The sequence below is a fragment of the Manacus candei genome, unplaced genomic scaffold (genome assembly GCF_025592945.1).
Source record: "Manacus candei isolate 608988 ecotype Guabito, Panama unplaced genomic scaffold, ASM2559294v1 h1tg000014l, whole genome shotgun sequence".
NCBI classification, from domain to species: domain Eukaryota; kingdom Metazoa; phylum Chordata; class Aves; order Passeriformes; family Pipridae; genus Manacus; species Manacus candei.
The window spans coordinates 18,186,592-18,201,933 of NW_026138062.1; the positions used below are offsets into that span (position 1 = coordinate 18,186,592).

General features: G+C 38.9%; 1 protein-coding gene across 2 annotated transcripts in view; it reads right to left on the minus strand.

Annotated features, from left to right (window-relative positions):
* WDFY2 (WD repeat and FYVE domain containing 2) overlaps nucleotides 1–15,342 on the minus strand; it is a 73,805-nt gene that overhangs the window by 34,254 nt on the left and 24,209 nt on the right. For both annotated transcript variants that reach the window (XR_007903320.1, XM_051780214.1), the window contains exon 2: nucleotides 3,234–3,301. Coding sequence is in view for 1 of the 2 variants with exons in the window: in XM_051780214.1 (XP_051636174.1) it covers nucleotides 3,234–3,301 (68 nt within the window). In the remaining variant the exon portion in view is untranslated. The remainder of the gene's footprint in view (nucleotides 1–3,233; nucleotides 3,302–15,342) is intronic.

The following is a 15,342-nucleotide window of genomic DNA, read 5'->3' on the forward strand; positions in this document are numbered from 1 at the left end:
TGTCATCACTAAAATTATGTCCACGCTAGCTGCACTAATGTTGTCAAAGTGATGCCAATTGTAACAAAACTGAAGCAGCTTATATATTAGCAAAAATAAGATGACATTCAGATACTTAAGTACTTAGGCTCATTAAAAAGAGGGAAAGAAAAGAAGAAAAAAAGAAGAAAAAAAAAGAAAACAAAACAAAAATTTGAAACCTTAAGCTTCTGAGATATTTAAGATCCTTTTAAAATAATATCCAGGAAAAATAACAGCACTCGGAAGGCTCTACTTGAATACCTAGCTATGATTTGGATTTCAAACTGAGAAAAGGTTGATCTGAACTATTATAGAGGACAAACAGGATATTTCTGATGCAGAACTCTGGCTGTAGTCTTATCTTAAATTTAGGGCAAATACACACTGATTTTTGCCCTCAAAAGGTGAATTTTGGAGGAAAAACCCTATTACATACTTCACGTGCTCAACAGTGTGACCTCTATTAGAGGTTGACAGAAGTAAAAGAGAAATACAAAATTTGTAGCAGTTTCAGGGTCTTTAGGCAACTTTCAAGTGCCTGTAGATGACACAGTTTAAGACCAAAGGAGTATGTTTTGCCTTGCAGTTTTTTTAGCCTCCTGTTTAAAGCAAAGTGTTAGCTATGAAAATTATCATAAGACAGGCAGTGTATTATCTGCCTCAAAGACTTGACACTCCATTGTTCCTCACTACAATATATCCTTTACTCCATTCCACATCTGCAAGGGGTTTTTTTGGTTCTTTTTGGGTGTTTTAGAGGTTTTTTTATTGGCAAACTTTACTTGACTCTTGACTACAATTCCTTTGCCTTTCATGAATTTGTGTCTGCAAAGTTGTTTTTTTTTCCTCCTGTACAGACACTGTTCAAGTCACAAATCTAACCATGAGTAACCAAGAGAACACATCTATCCATGAGGAGGGTTAACATGCTGTTGTTAATGAGCTGTTGAGACAACAGTGGTGTGAAAGAGGTGTGTCAGTGAGGTTTCCAGCTTACCTAGGTTACCATACTAACAATATAACTGTGAATGACACCCAGAGCTCTCTTCTTTCTCATGGGCTAGAGATGATCAAAAATGTGGCCACTGTGCTGTACAGAATTTTCTGACTACAGAAGCACTCATAAAAAGGGCATAAAACTTTGCAGTTGGGGAAATCCCACCTCTAAAGAGCAGCAAGCGTCCCTACTCAGAAGAGATCTATAATCTTGATATTTTTTTTCCAGATATTTAATGGTTTTCACATTCAGAAAACAATGATGACCTTATTTGGGTCCAGAACCAAAGCACATAGCTGACTCAGCCCAACTCCTCATCCTCCTCATGTCCCAGAGGATCTAGGGCACAGACTCAGTTATTAAGGCTACCTGATATCAAAACATAAAATAGTTTAGGTCACACACCACCATAGTCAAATCACAAGTTATATTGATGGGGTATCTATAAGGTAGGACTGCCAGTCACATCTTGCTAAGCAGCACAAAGGCACTAATGTCTCTCCTACAATTTTACACAAAGAACCTCTGAGCAGTCATTCTTTAAACAACAAAATCCAGTATGGACTTAAAGCAGAGCACCCTCAAAAAGGTGATTCACACAGAAACAGACAAAATGATCATTTGCAGTCAAGTGCAGACTCATGGAGATGCTGACTCAGAGCTTTTCCTATGATTTCCTAGCTTAAAGGCATGGCTGATAATGTAATTGGCATTGCTCCAGTCATTAATTATACCTGATCATTCTTGAAATCGGCGAATAACACAGCATAATTTCAACATCTTGTGCCTCAAAAGCTTACCAGCCTTCGAAATGAAGGAGCTCTAAAATAGTCCCCCTTCAGTGGATCTGGATCTACTCCATCATTTCCACTGACGTTGTTATTACTGGCAATAACATAGCTTTGCTAAGACCAGAAGAGAACCTAAAGAGATTTTAAAATGCAAATGTATGAAAAAACACCACATGGAAAAACAGAAGTATCAATGCCAAACTGCTAGAATAGCCATTTCATAACAGTTTAACTGGGGAAAGCAAACCTCTCAGGACAGGTCAAGGGAACTCAGGTCACTGTCAGTGATCACGACGGAGCTCCACAGACTGCCACATCATTAGCTAGTTTCCAATACCTTCTTGTGCAAACTTGAGCAGAAAGTACCTTTGAGGATTGACATATTCTTATGAGTTAGTCCATTACCAAAGGAAGATGAGAGATCTTCCTGTTTTCTTAAAGCAGGCAAACACCATGGCTGCTCTAAGGTCCCAAGTTGATGTTGTTGTAGTACTGAAACTTATATCTATTAAATATTTTACGTATCACAGAGACAGATGTCTCTTCCAAATCTACCTATCTTAGCTTAAAATAAGTCTTTCTCCAGACAGTAAGAATACCTCAATGAGACTTGATATGTGCTCCCCAATCTGGATTTAAGGTCAGCTTTGCAAGCTTTCCAAAGACAGGCTAACCTAGCACATCTGAAGCTGATTGAGGAGCATTAGCACATGCCTGCCTCTGGTGACCTGTAAAGTTATATTCCTGCAATCAACACAGGGTTTAAGGCAAACAGCGAGGGCTGTGATTTCTTCAACTGTCTCTTGGAAAAGTGGACATTGATTTGCAGTTTCTCTTAAAGCATGTACACTCTCTCTGAGAGAGGAGGCATACAGCACACAATAATGGAAGGATCCATTAGGGACACTTGGTTTTCCACATTTAATTGCAGAGGTAAAACGATTCTGCTTCTACACTGGAAGAGTTGCCTTCCCTGTCTAGTATCCTCTCTATCATATTAGCTGCAACAGGATATTAAGTTCTTACCAAATAAAACCATTTACCATTGCACTCTAATGGACTGAGCACATGCAGTAGGAAGGGCAGAGTGATTTATACTGGAGACTTACAAAGCTTTGTGGACTCCATTGGGGCAGAATGAGAGACTACATTTTGAGCTCCCACATTTTAAAATCTATATTTGCATTAAATGCTCACCCCTTGCTAATATGTCTGTGTCCTTTTGCTGCTGTAACCTCTGATGCCCCTCAGAAGCATTAGTGTGTAACTTGATAAAGCTTCACTGAAACCACGAGAATTGTTCAACAATAACATTTAATACAGAGAGGTAAGCTTGCAAATGGTCATAAGCATAAAGCTTCATCAAAATCAGAAAAGCCAGATTGCAAATACACAGTTGATATCGAACCTCTCCTTATACTTACATGGCATTGCATGGTATATACTGGGCCAGTACTGCCCACTGTCTCTCTTCAGCCAAACACGAACTGTTCTACAAAAGAAAAAACACAGCATACATGTGAGGAAGAGTGGAAAAGTAACCATGAATGAAAACAAAGTGGTGACGATAAATGTACAAGACCTTCTTCAAAATTAAAGTATTTTGCTGAGAGGGAAAATAAGCGTGCAAAATCCTACAGCAGCCTGATACAACAAACTCAGATTAACCTCTGTAAGGTGATGAGGGTAGACCACTCTTTGGTTCCATGTAGTATTCGACATCTTGTCTGAACATACCACAGCAGTATTTGGAAACTGCTATGCTTTTTTGTTCTTTGCCTTTACAAGGACTTGAACATGACTGTTCATTCAATGCTTCACATGAGGATTTGGGACACCATATGTAGACCAGGAAAGTATTCCTGTATCAGCACTTCCAGTGCTCTACAGAAGCCTTCCCCACTGGCACTTAGGGTAGGCCTTGGTCCATCTGCTGCCTGTTGTTTCATTGTTCTGCTTCAGGAAAACCTCTAAGAAAAGGAATGAGGTTCTGAGATTTTCAGCTTCTAATTACTAAGATTACATCTATCTGTGTCAACAATGAGCTCTTCAGCTTCAGGACCTTCCTCTCTCCTCAGTGCACTCAGGATGCTATGAAATGCCGATTGAGCATGAAGAAGCCAAACTCTTATCCTTCTCTCAAGAGGATGACTAAGGTGACAGGTAGCCTTACAGTTCTCTGCCCCATCAGTTTGCAGCTGCTGTCCTTGAATAGGGGCACTTAGAACCAAACATTGCTACCCACAAACACATCGGCATTTTCCTTTCTGCTAGAAGATCTTCCCAATCTATCTCAGGATTACGTTTGCTTTCTCATAATCATATTACAGTGTCAGCTCCCTGACACTAAATCCATGCCCTTCAGACACTTGAGATATTTGTTGCTTGTTTCCTTAGCAGAGGATCTGGACTGATGCTGTACCACCTGGGTCATTAAATATTTATTATTTCAGTCCTCATTGTCATTTGCTTGCTTTGATCCAATCTCTGAAGCTTCTTTCTAATTGAAGCTCTCTCTTAAATTCAGTTCATCAGTTAATTTCATCAAAACATGTCTAGTAACAGTGTCAACAGTTAAAGAAGCAGGCAGCCTGTAATCTCCTGCCTGTCCCTGCATAGCCCATGGTCACCTCAATTACAGCCTCCTGTTACCTGCTTTACTGTTCCTCTAATCTTTATCATATCCAATGTTAACTAGTAAATCCTACATGTAATACTGTATTCCATGTTTTACTGACTTATACCAAATGTATCAACCTTCTCTAGAAAATGTAGTTATCCAAGAGAACATTATGTTAGCATAGGACAGTAGATTTTGACCCATCACCCACTTCTAATTAGTCTTCTCCACCAAAGTTAGTATACAACAGCAGATACAATAATGATCTAAAAAAAATTATTGTTTCTATAACTTCCACTTGATACTATCATGGAAAAAGAAACAGTATATGAAATATGGAAATATAGCTTCTTGAGGAGACTACATGGTCATTTGTACTGTTACCTCATTTTCATGGAAAAGCAGGTTGCAGACCTTTTTGGTCAGAAAAAAAGTTCAGAACTATAACATTATAATATAATATAAATTGATCTAAGACATTACATATACACAAATGCAGTCTGAACAGAGATGCCATGCAACATAATAAAGCAGTTCGAGAATTAGTAATCTATCCTTCAGACTTCAAGCCAAAGGCTGCACAACCATGTGTTCCAAAAGGTTTCTGCTCATCTTACCCTTCATTCAAGCCCTTTTTACAGCAAATAATTCAGAGACCTTGTTTATTTAGGCACTACACAAGCTGAATTGTTTTAGAAATATCTCATGCATACACTTTGACACAGTATGTTGCTCCAAAAACTAAAATTTCACTGGGTCAACAAGTCCCATGGTTAGAAAGCTCTCACAACTTACTCAAAACATACAACACTCCATATCATTATCTCCTAAGTCTAATGGCCTTTCTGTGTCAAACACAGCAGCAGATCTTCAGCAGCTATGAAATAAAACCACCAATACTTTTTATAAGAGACAATTCACCAGCCTATAACAACACCACCACATTTTTAATTGGGACAGGGGCAAATTCTCCGCTCATTTCTCCCTGTAGCTAACCATAGCTGTTGTCAGAGTGGCACTGTGCATCCAGATCTCAGCACGCATATCTGGGAAGACATCCATAGCCACAGGACTGTATGAAAGGTTTGGGTGCAAAACCTTTGGGTCCACCTTTGCTAAGAAGCTGGTCATTGTAACTATGGAAGTATGTCAACTTCTCTGTTTCCCAAAACAGAGGAGATCTTAGTCATGTGTTTATCCTCGACAAGTGAGGTGACTGTGGGAATAAATGAATACGCACAAAAAAATAACAGGATGAATCACAAGGAGCTGAAATAACTCAATACAAGACAGCCCTGAGGAGGTGCACTAATATCCTGTGAGAGACCTGTCTTTCTTGACCATCCCAATCTATATATTCGAGTGCTATCAGTTTCAAAATCCCGAGGCTTTGACAAGGTTGCCTCTCCTCTGTGCTTTAAGGTTCTGGCAAGTAACAAACCCAGCACAACATCTTAGAGATAATTCAACTTGCTTGAAAAGGACTATGTAGAAGAACAGATGTTTCAAAAGCTAGAAGAAATAAAAATTACCTTTATTTGCAAGAATGGCAATCATTTGGACACTATGTTTTAGTTTTATTGTTGTTTTTTTAAACTGCAGTATACAATTATGTCAATGTTAAGACTTCTAGATAAATTATATTGAAACAAAAAATATTTTCTATTTAAGTTAAAAAAAATCCAAACAAAAAACTGGTGGAGGTTCCTAGTTAAGAGTGAAACTACTTAAACTAGTACAGGCCTCTTCTCTAGGTACACAGTATGCTCATTTCTTTATGTAGTTAAATATATTTCCATTCAATGACTAATTCATGCAAAATGAGAAACAAAGCATTCTAAGAATAAAAATACCATGAAAAGACATCATCTAACTGTATACGGTGTGTGAAAAGGCACATAACCAGCAAGCCAAGTTCATGTAACTCAATACAGAAACACCATCTCCTCAGTAAATAATTCTAAATGAAGAAAACAAAAAATACCTTATAAACAATGTATTTTAAAATTAAGGACAATTACTATGCATATCTTTAAAACAAACATTTAAAAGTTATGTTAAGCATTATAATGGAATCCCAATATCTATGTATAAGATGATGTAAAAGACTAAAAATTCTTCCTTATATAATGGTGACCCATAAGTTTCTTCTCTTAGGATCAATGGAATAGATAAAACATTTTATTGAAAGAAGAAAAACTGATCTCAGTTCATTAACCTTTTCTAGATAACTTTTTCTCAAAGTAGATTCAAGCTAAAGAGCAAACAGCACCAACTACCAAATTTGGGAGAAGCCACATTTTCTTGGAAGAGCACATCTTTTTTCAGCTGCAGTTGTGTACCTTTCTGTATACTTCTTTAAAGAATACTACCTACTAGATGAGAAACCCAAAGCACTTGAAGCTTCTAAAGAATGCAAGGAAAAAACCCAAACATGAACAAAACCAAACTTTTTTTATAGATATATGGCATGAAGAGTACTTGCTGCTTGCATGGTTACTGGACTTAAACACAGCACCTATCCAGCTCAGGATCCATTCTTCAACTGCACTAGAGTGATGCAGTCACCATGGAAATGAGCTGTCCCTTCACTTTGTTATCAGTAAATTGGCTTGGAGAGATTTTTAGAACCTGTCAAATCAATGGATATTCTTCTAGTCTTTTCATAACAGAGATGATTTATTTTTAAAGAAGATGGGCTATACAGAAATAATTCTGCCATATAAAAGACAGACTGTGTCTTCAAATATTAAGGGAAAGTGAAAAATGTATAGTTTAAAAGAAGAATTACTTCTCTCTGGTACACTCAAGAGAATGTGTCTCAAGTCCAAGTGGCTGTCGATGTACCAGCAGGTCTCAAGCACACTGCCAGGCTGTGTACATGTGCAGGAGGCAAGCTTCATCTGAATGCCTGCTGCTCACAGAGGTGCCTATGTCAACAGCAGCACATCCACCTTGGCATGGCAGCTCTGTGCTTCATCATCTACAGAAACTTACTCAGTCACTGGTATGTCATTTCTGATAAAGATGTTTTGCTCATACAAACCATAGTTTATGCATTTAGGCTGTACTGTGCTCCATGAAAGTCCACACAATTCTGCCAGGCTGCATGCAAGATTCTCTACTCCATCCCTACTCTGGTCTGAGCAATCACCTCACTGCTGCATGACTCAAGTGTCACTTGGAGTGGTGGAGTTAAGTTTCTGTGAATCTGCCTGACTCATAGGCAGGGAGGGCTTGTCTTTTCTCCTTGGTGTCTTCCATGAAATTAATGCAAAAAACAAACACTGGTGTTGCATACAGTACAGACAGACTGACCTGTGTAAGCACTGTCTCAAGATGTTTGTATGTTACAATACTGTGAACTCTGTTGTAGGGAGATCCATTATGTTGAGAAACAAGTTACCTCTATAACACTCCACTTCTCCAGAATATCCATAAACCCACCAGTTCTAGTTGTACAGTGTGAGTAAAGAAATCTGATATATCAGTTTCCCATAACAGATTCCCTCCTCTCCAGTTTGTGAATTTTTTTCCTTTCTTAATTCTGTCTTTATAAACATTTCTCTTTGATGAGATGCATAACATATTCTGTAACATAATATCACCTTCACACCCCAGGCATACACCAACCATATACCAAAGCAGAGGTAGCCCTAAAAGCATACAATGTACATACAATGTAGGTAATATTGGACTCCAGGAAAACATTTTAAATGGCATTTTAACACAGTCTTTATTGTTTATACCTTGGATCATATATTGCAGGATTATTTTATCTCTTGTCTTGCTGAGTGACCAAGAAGGGTAAGCATCAAATCTAGCACAAGATCTGAAATGAGTTTTATTCCTATTTGTAGTAAGCACAGAAATTACAGATGTACAGAAATTTTCATCTGTCACTTTCTAAAGTCATATCAGGCTTAGCCAGACACTCTGTGAACATTACTGTTCCTTGGGAAAAGGGAGTATGTCAACAGTGCAAATGACATTCCATGGTTAAAAATAAAGACATTCCCTACTGTCCACTGTTCTAGCCACAGAACTGATTTAACACATTTTCAGAACAGTTTCAAAATAGGAAAAGGAGGACACTATTCCGGAAAATCCTTTAAAACACTCCTTCAGCTATTGAGAGAAGAAAGGAAAACATATTAGGATAATACTGTATCAGGGTTATTGTAATCTATGAGGTTTCAAGGCATACCTAATGGCCTATTAGCACAAATTCTCACCATCAATATACTGAAGACTTCTTTAGTGTTGAAAAAGAAATTTAAAAACTCCACCTCTTCCCAAGTATGCAATAACAGACAATTCAGAAGTATTCAAAAGATATGTCTCTCTAGAAACTAAATATCTGCATTGGTAACAGCAAAAGCTTAAGCTGATGTCATTAAATAAACATAATAATAGTAGCATTTGAAGTCCAAGTACACCACTGACAGTTTTATTGCTTTTAGCAGAGACACACTGTCATTAGAAGTAGGATAAGGAAAATTATTTAACAACTGCATTAAACTGCATTATACAGTACTATAAACCCCTCAGCTTCTCCAGGGACTTCTGTGAGTAAGAGATGTGAAAAGATTCTGGCTCCCACCAGTTAATGACATGGACTGCTACTGTGATTTTCTGAAAGAATAGAAGATCTTTCATGCCTCGTGGCAGCTCATGAACCACCCCAGTGCACTGGAACCAGTGATAAGGAGCTTAATTTCTCGAATAAATTTTGAAAGAAAATATATGAAAGCAAAAGCCAAAACTGGAACTGGTTTCTGAGCCAGCCTGTGTTTCAGGAAAAACCAAAAGAAATTTAATAGCAGAGTGCTAAAACCTCAGGCACCAAGAGGACTTAATCTACCAGTCCTCATCCTATATCCTCCTAAAAAAACCCAAACCAAGACAAACCCCCAATACTTTTACACCACCTCCTGCCCCCAAACCCAACCCCAAAGACCCAGTGAAGTGCATGACTGTGTCTCTCAGGCTCACCCATACTAGTTCCCACCAAGAAGCCCATCACACAACTATGATGAAGGGTTCTGCAGAAACTCTGCAATTTTGGGGCACATTTCAGGTGTTACCTTCTTTTCACTGGTTTTGATGAAGAAATGTGTGATTTAAACTGAACTAATCAAGGATTTACTCACTTGACTCTTTCTGAGACTACAAGACTGCATAGCTAGGCAACATAAGATATTAAGCTATTTAGACAGCATGCAAAGGAGGGTTATGAAGATGGTAAAGGGCCTTGAGGGGAAGCTGTATGAGGAGCAGCTTGAGGTCATTGGTCTGTGCAGCCTAGAGAAGAGGAGACTGAGGGGAGACCTCATCGCAGTCTACAACTTCCTCACAAGGGAAAGCAGAGGCGCAGTCACTGATCTCTTCTCTGTGGTGATCAATGACAGGGCCCTAGGAAATGGTATGAAGCTGGGTCAGGGGAGGTTTAGGTTGGATGTCAGGAAATGGTTCTTCAGTAGAACAGGTTCCCCAGGGAAGTCGTCCCATCACCAAGCCTGACAAGAGTTCACAGACCATTTGGACAATGCTTTCAGACACGTGGTATGATTCTTGGGATTATCCTGTGCAGGACCAGGAGTTGGACACAATGATCCTTCTGTGTCCCTTCTGACTCAGGCTATTCTGTGATTCTATGATCACTGTAGATCTGGTCAAGGTTCTTTCGTATTAGAAAAGAGCAGGCTCAGTTTCTAAAATTAAGTGGAAGAGCTACAAATTCAGGAAAAAGGAAAATGTGTGGGGAAAAGATAAAAAAGTTCTGAAGAATGGACTTTATTTCAAGGCTGTTTTAGAGAGGTTGTCTCTTAGCAGTGATTACATAAAGGCATTTCTAGAAGATAAGATATCCTCATTGTAATCTTGGTCTGTAACTCATCATCAGGCTTCCTATAAAATAAAAGCCTTTTGAGCAATAGTTGCACTCCTTACTCTGTATATCTCAAGCTCTGCAACAAAGCCATAGGAGTAGTAAGATCTGACTTCAATAGGAACCTAGGCCAGCTCCCAACAGCCATCCCCTTTGCTGTATCCAAACTGCTGTATCCAAAATGTTGCTGATATTGTTGCTAGTCCAGCAACTCTCATGCACAAAGCTCAGAAGAAATATGATCACAGCAAGGGTGGCGAACCAAACATGGGCTGCACACAGTCCTAGATATGAACAGCACAGGGAGCACACCAAAAACCCATGCGGAGGCAGCTGGATCTGGAAGCAGTAGCTCAGGCACCAGCTGTGAGGGAGGAAGGAGTCTCAGGAGCACTTATATATTCAAATGCACTGTCAATCCCATTCAGTGATATAAAACATCACTGCTTTGATTTTATATATGTCTAAGCTAGCAGAAAACATTTTAGGTAAGGTTCATCATTACATGGATTATCTCTATGATAATGATCTACACAGCACTTGTCAGACACAAGGTAATAGAAATCCCGACATTTCATTTCTCCTTTTGCAACACAACAACCAGATGCAGAATTTACGATGCAGGTATCCCACCTAATGCTGAACAGGAAGCTCAGGAGCAAGTCTGCAGTCTGGTGCAAAGGATAGAATAGGGGACAAATGCCCAAGGGGGTGAGTCACTCACTGACTTTTATTGACCATCATCTGGTGGCAACAAAGCTGATTTTTGCTACCTTTAATGATTCTCCTTATTAAATCTAAATAGTCTTATTTGCTCTTCTTCATAATCATCCCCTACAAATGTCTCTTGCCTCATCCATTCTCAGAGTCACTTGAAAAGTTTCCTGCCAAGGACCCCACCAAGGCCCTGGATCATATGAATACTAAAGAATATGTTACATACAATTTTTGATCTAAATAATCTCACTTTGAGCTAACACCTCCAAAGGATACAGGGAATGAGCTAACAAAGTGTTGTGCAAACTAAGTTCAGAAGTTAATGATCTTGCAGAACACTGTATTAGTTCTTCCTGCTTAGTAGAAATGCAGTGGAAATAGCTTAGAATGAAGCTCAGTGCAAAGGTACAATAGGAAAGAAACTGAAAGCCTCAAGTACTATACATTTATCACCTATCTTCATAAAAAAAACATTGCACAAAACAGAATGCCAAGTAAGCAGGCAGATGGACTAAAAGGCAGGATTTTTTTCACACAAAGCTTACTAAACATTCTAACTCAAACCATGCTTTATAAGATGTTTTCTCATTCAATTCATGCTGCTTTAACTAAATGCAAATGCATATTGCATAATAGGGAAAATGTCAAAGTTTTAGTAGTTTATATGCAGCTAGAGAATTGCATGGGTTTGTCAGGGAAAAACTGTTATAACAATCAGTTGTACTTAAGACCTCAGAGAAAAAGACACCACTTTATTTAACGCAGCTTTGGTTTACATAGAAGGCTTTTTGGGTACTTTGTGGGAAGTGACTGGAAAACAAAGATTCATAGGAGACAATCTCAGGAGAAATGCATTTTTATGACTCAAAAAAACCTGATAGTGACATGACAGCTTTACTACTCAGCTGTGAAACTGTTTCCACCCATTTTTCAGTTTTCTGGTCTGAAATGAATAAGCAATGCAGTTCAGTGATTTTTCCAGCTATCTGAGCACACAAGCAGCGCAAGCTCTGCTGTTCAGGCACTGGACCAAAACCAGATTCTGACCAGTCTCCACTGCAGAAACTCTGGACAAGTAAAGAGACACTCAAAAAATGAACCAGAAGTCACAACCACCAAAAAATACTGTGTTACCTTGAGGTTAGTAAAACAAGGTTCGGAGAGCTGAGCTGCCTCAGGTCTTCAGCAGCTCTACAAAGGCAGTGCTCATCGTGTATCATATGAAGCAGTGTGGTGACTACACCACATTCAGGCAAAAATGTTGTAGGGAAGCTAATTTTTTCTGCAAATGCAGTTAAATGCAGGACTAGAATTCTCAGTGAGCATCAACTTATAGCTTTGGAAAGTATTAAACAATGAGTATTATATCACATTGGGACTTTTTTCAAGCAAAATTTCAAAATTATCTCCCTCATTAAGAACTGTGCACCAGTCTTCCTTACAGAGGTTTGGGGTAACAAAATGAACTTCATCTCCCTCTTACCCGCAGACCTCCTCACCTACACCCCACCAAATGATTTCCCTTACAGAACAGATGCATCAATTCCCACTTGCAGTCAGGAAGCATAAATACACAAGCTTTTGAAGGTAATTGCATTGGATGATTTGATTATTGCAATCCAACTACTTTCACCTCCTTCCCACATTCAAATGTTTCAGTAATGGAAGTTATTAGAAAAATCCTTGTTAGATTAAAATACAGGCCGGCTGTGCAATAAGTGACTCAGTGGAATCATGTTAAAAATACCTAATGGATCCAGAATTTGCAAGAAAGCAACCCTCCTGTTTCCCTCTGAATCGTCCATATAGCAAAGGTGAAGACTAGAACCTACAAGGTTCCAGCTGCCTGGAACATCTGTCCAGCAGAACACAACACTTTTTTTTTCCAAAGCTGCTATTGGCTCCCAACCAATTTAGAGACAATTTTTTAAGTTATGCATGTTTTACTCTGCATAAAAATGAATGCATTACTCAACCAATAAAAAAGTAAATTTGTGCTTTTGAGTCTATGAAGTGAAAGTTGAACATACCCATTTTCAATGTAAATACCACCAGTATGGTGTTTCTAATAAATTATATTCGTAAATAGGTTAATTGACAGGAAAAGATTGATATTTGATTCCAAACACTAAATTAAGTCATTCCCTTAGGCCTCAATTTATTTTTCATACAAATGTTTTCTTTGGTTAACTATCCAGTGTAGCAACTACTACATTATACCTTTACTGCAGAAGAAGGAACCACAGTTCCACATCTATAGGATAATGCCTTCTCTCAGCATTTTAATTTCTGGACATAAGTCAGCCGCACCATTGCAAAAGACTAAATTAAATAATTAACTACTTCACTGCTTCTTGGAGGATATTTGATGTATTAAACAGATTATAACAATTCATTGCAGATATTTCAGAATCCTGGTGTAAGGAAAATAGGTTCCTAGATACAGAGAGACAAGAGGATGCACAACCTCTAAAAGTGTTATTTTGCCTTGATAGTGTATTATCATTCAGCCAAAAAGTACCCAACATTTAATTCATACAAAACAAAGTTGTAGGGGTAAACCAGTGTCTCTTAGATTTTGAGAAGACCATCAATCGTATATATCTCAATGCAAATGAACCCTTTTTTGAAGCAAGCAGTTGTTAAGTCCCAACATCCACACATTTCCCATTAAGTCATTACCTTACAATGTGCACACTTATTTCTGTTGCTATATGAACTTTCACTTCAATTAATTGTTTCTCTGGATTTTTCTTTGTGAAAAAAAAAAACCAAACAAAAGCTGTGTTGGATTTTGGTGGATAATTTTCTTCATAGTAGCTGGTATGGGGCTGTGACTTTAATTTGTGCTGAAAACAGTGTTGATAATATAGAGATGTTTTAGTTATTGCTGAGCAGTGCTTACACAGACTCAAGGCCTTTTCTGCCTCTCACTCACCCCACCAAGGAGTGGGCTGGGGGTGCATAAGAAGATGGGAAGGACGCAGCCAGGACAGCTGACTTCAACTGGCCAAAGGGATATTCCATACTATATGGTGCCGTGATCAGCATATAAAGCTGGGGGAAGAAGGAGGAAGGGGGGGGATGTTTGGAGTGATAATGTTTTGTCCTCCCGAGTAACAGTTATGTGTGATGGAGCCTTACTCTCCTGGAGATGGCTGAACACCTGCCCCCTGATGGGAAATGGTGAATTAATTCCTTGTTTTTCTTTGCCTGTGTGTATGTCTTTTGCTTTACCTATTAAACTGTCTTTATCTCAACTCACAAGTTTTCTCACTTTTACTCTTCTGATTCTCTCCTCCATCCCAATACAGGGTGGGGGGACTGAGTGAGTGGCTGCCTGGTGCAGAATTGCTGCCTGGAGTCAAACCATGACAAAAAACCAAACCAAAACCCAACCCCTATACTTGCACTGTATATATAAATTCCTTAGCCAATAAATAGGACAATCACCTGGTCACAATAGCTGCAGGTACTGAAAGCTTATTGAAACACTCTCTCTAAAAAGAGATAGGCTTTTGTTTTTTAAATGCTACTGAACAATTATGGCACTGTTTTTTCAGAGACAACAAACATATCTACTTGGAATGTATTTGTGTGCTCTGTGCTATATCAAGATGCCTCTGGAAATGCTCTCCTTGAGACATCAAGGACTTTCTTCAGAGGAATCCCATTTCCAGTTCCCCCAGTTGAGCTTTAACAATGATTCATGGGTGATAACGTTCCCTCAGCTTTTTTGCACATTGCTGTTTTCTTCTCAGGACAGCTTCAGAGGTATTTTCACTGTCCTTTCACTCTATTTTCTTCCAGAGGAGGCAAGTAGCCACTCTGCCGCTCTGACCCAGCAGGACAATCTTGACTGGGGAGTCACAGCACTCTCTGGGAAGGAAACTGGCAAGGTCAACAGCTTTAGTGCCACCAAAAAGGGATGAAGAAAGCAGGGCAAAGCTGTGTAAACCCATCCTTGTTCTGAAAGGTTTGTTCTTTACCTGCAAAGGAACTGCAGCCCTGAACTGCCTTTGGAGGGGTTCTCAGATTTCTTCTTATCATGCATATTGAGTGCTATGAGGTGCAGCAAGGCCCAAACCTCTGACTCAGTAATTTAAGAGGTGATCTGGCACTTTCAAGGGCTTATAAGACAGCCAGTTTGTCACCTCTGCATTCCCACAGGGGTTGCATAAGGAGACGGAAATCAACAATGTTGAACAGAAACTGTCTTCAAACCTGTATCGCAAGACTGAATATCCCATCCTAAACTTTAGGTTTTATTATTAAAGAAATCCATCTCAAACATGCAGTGCCTCTT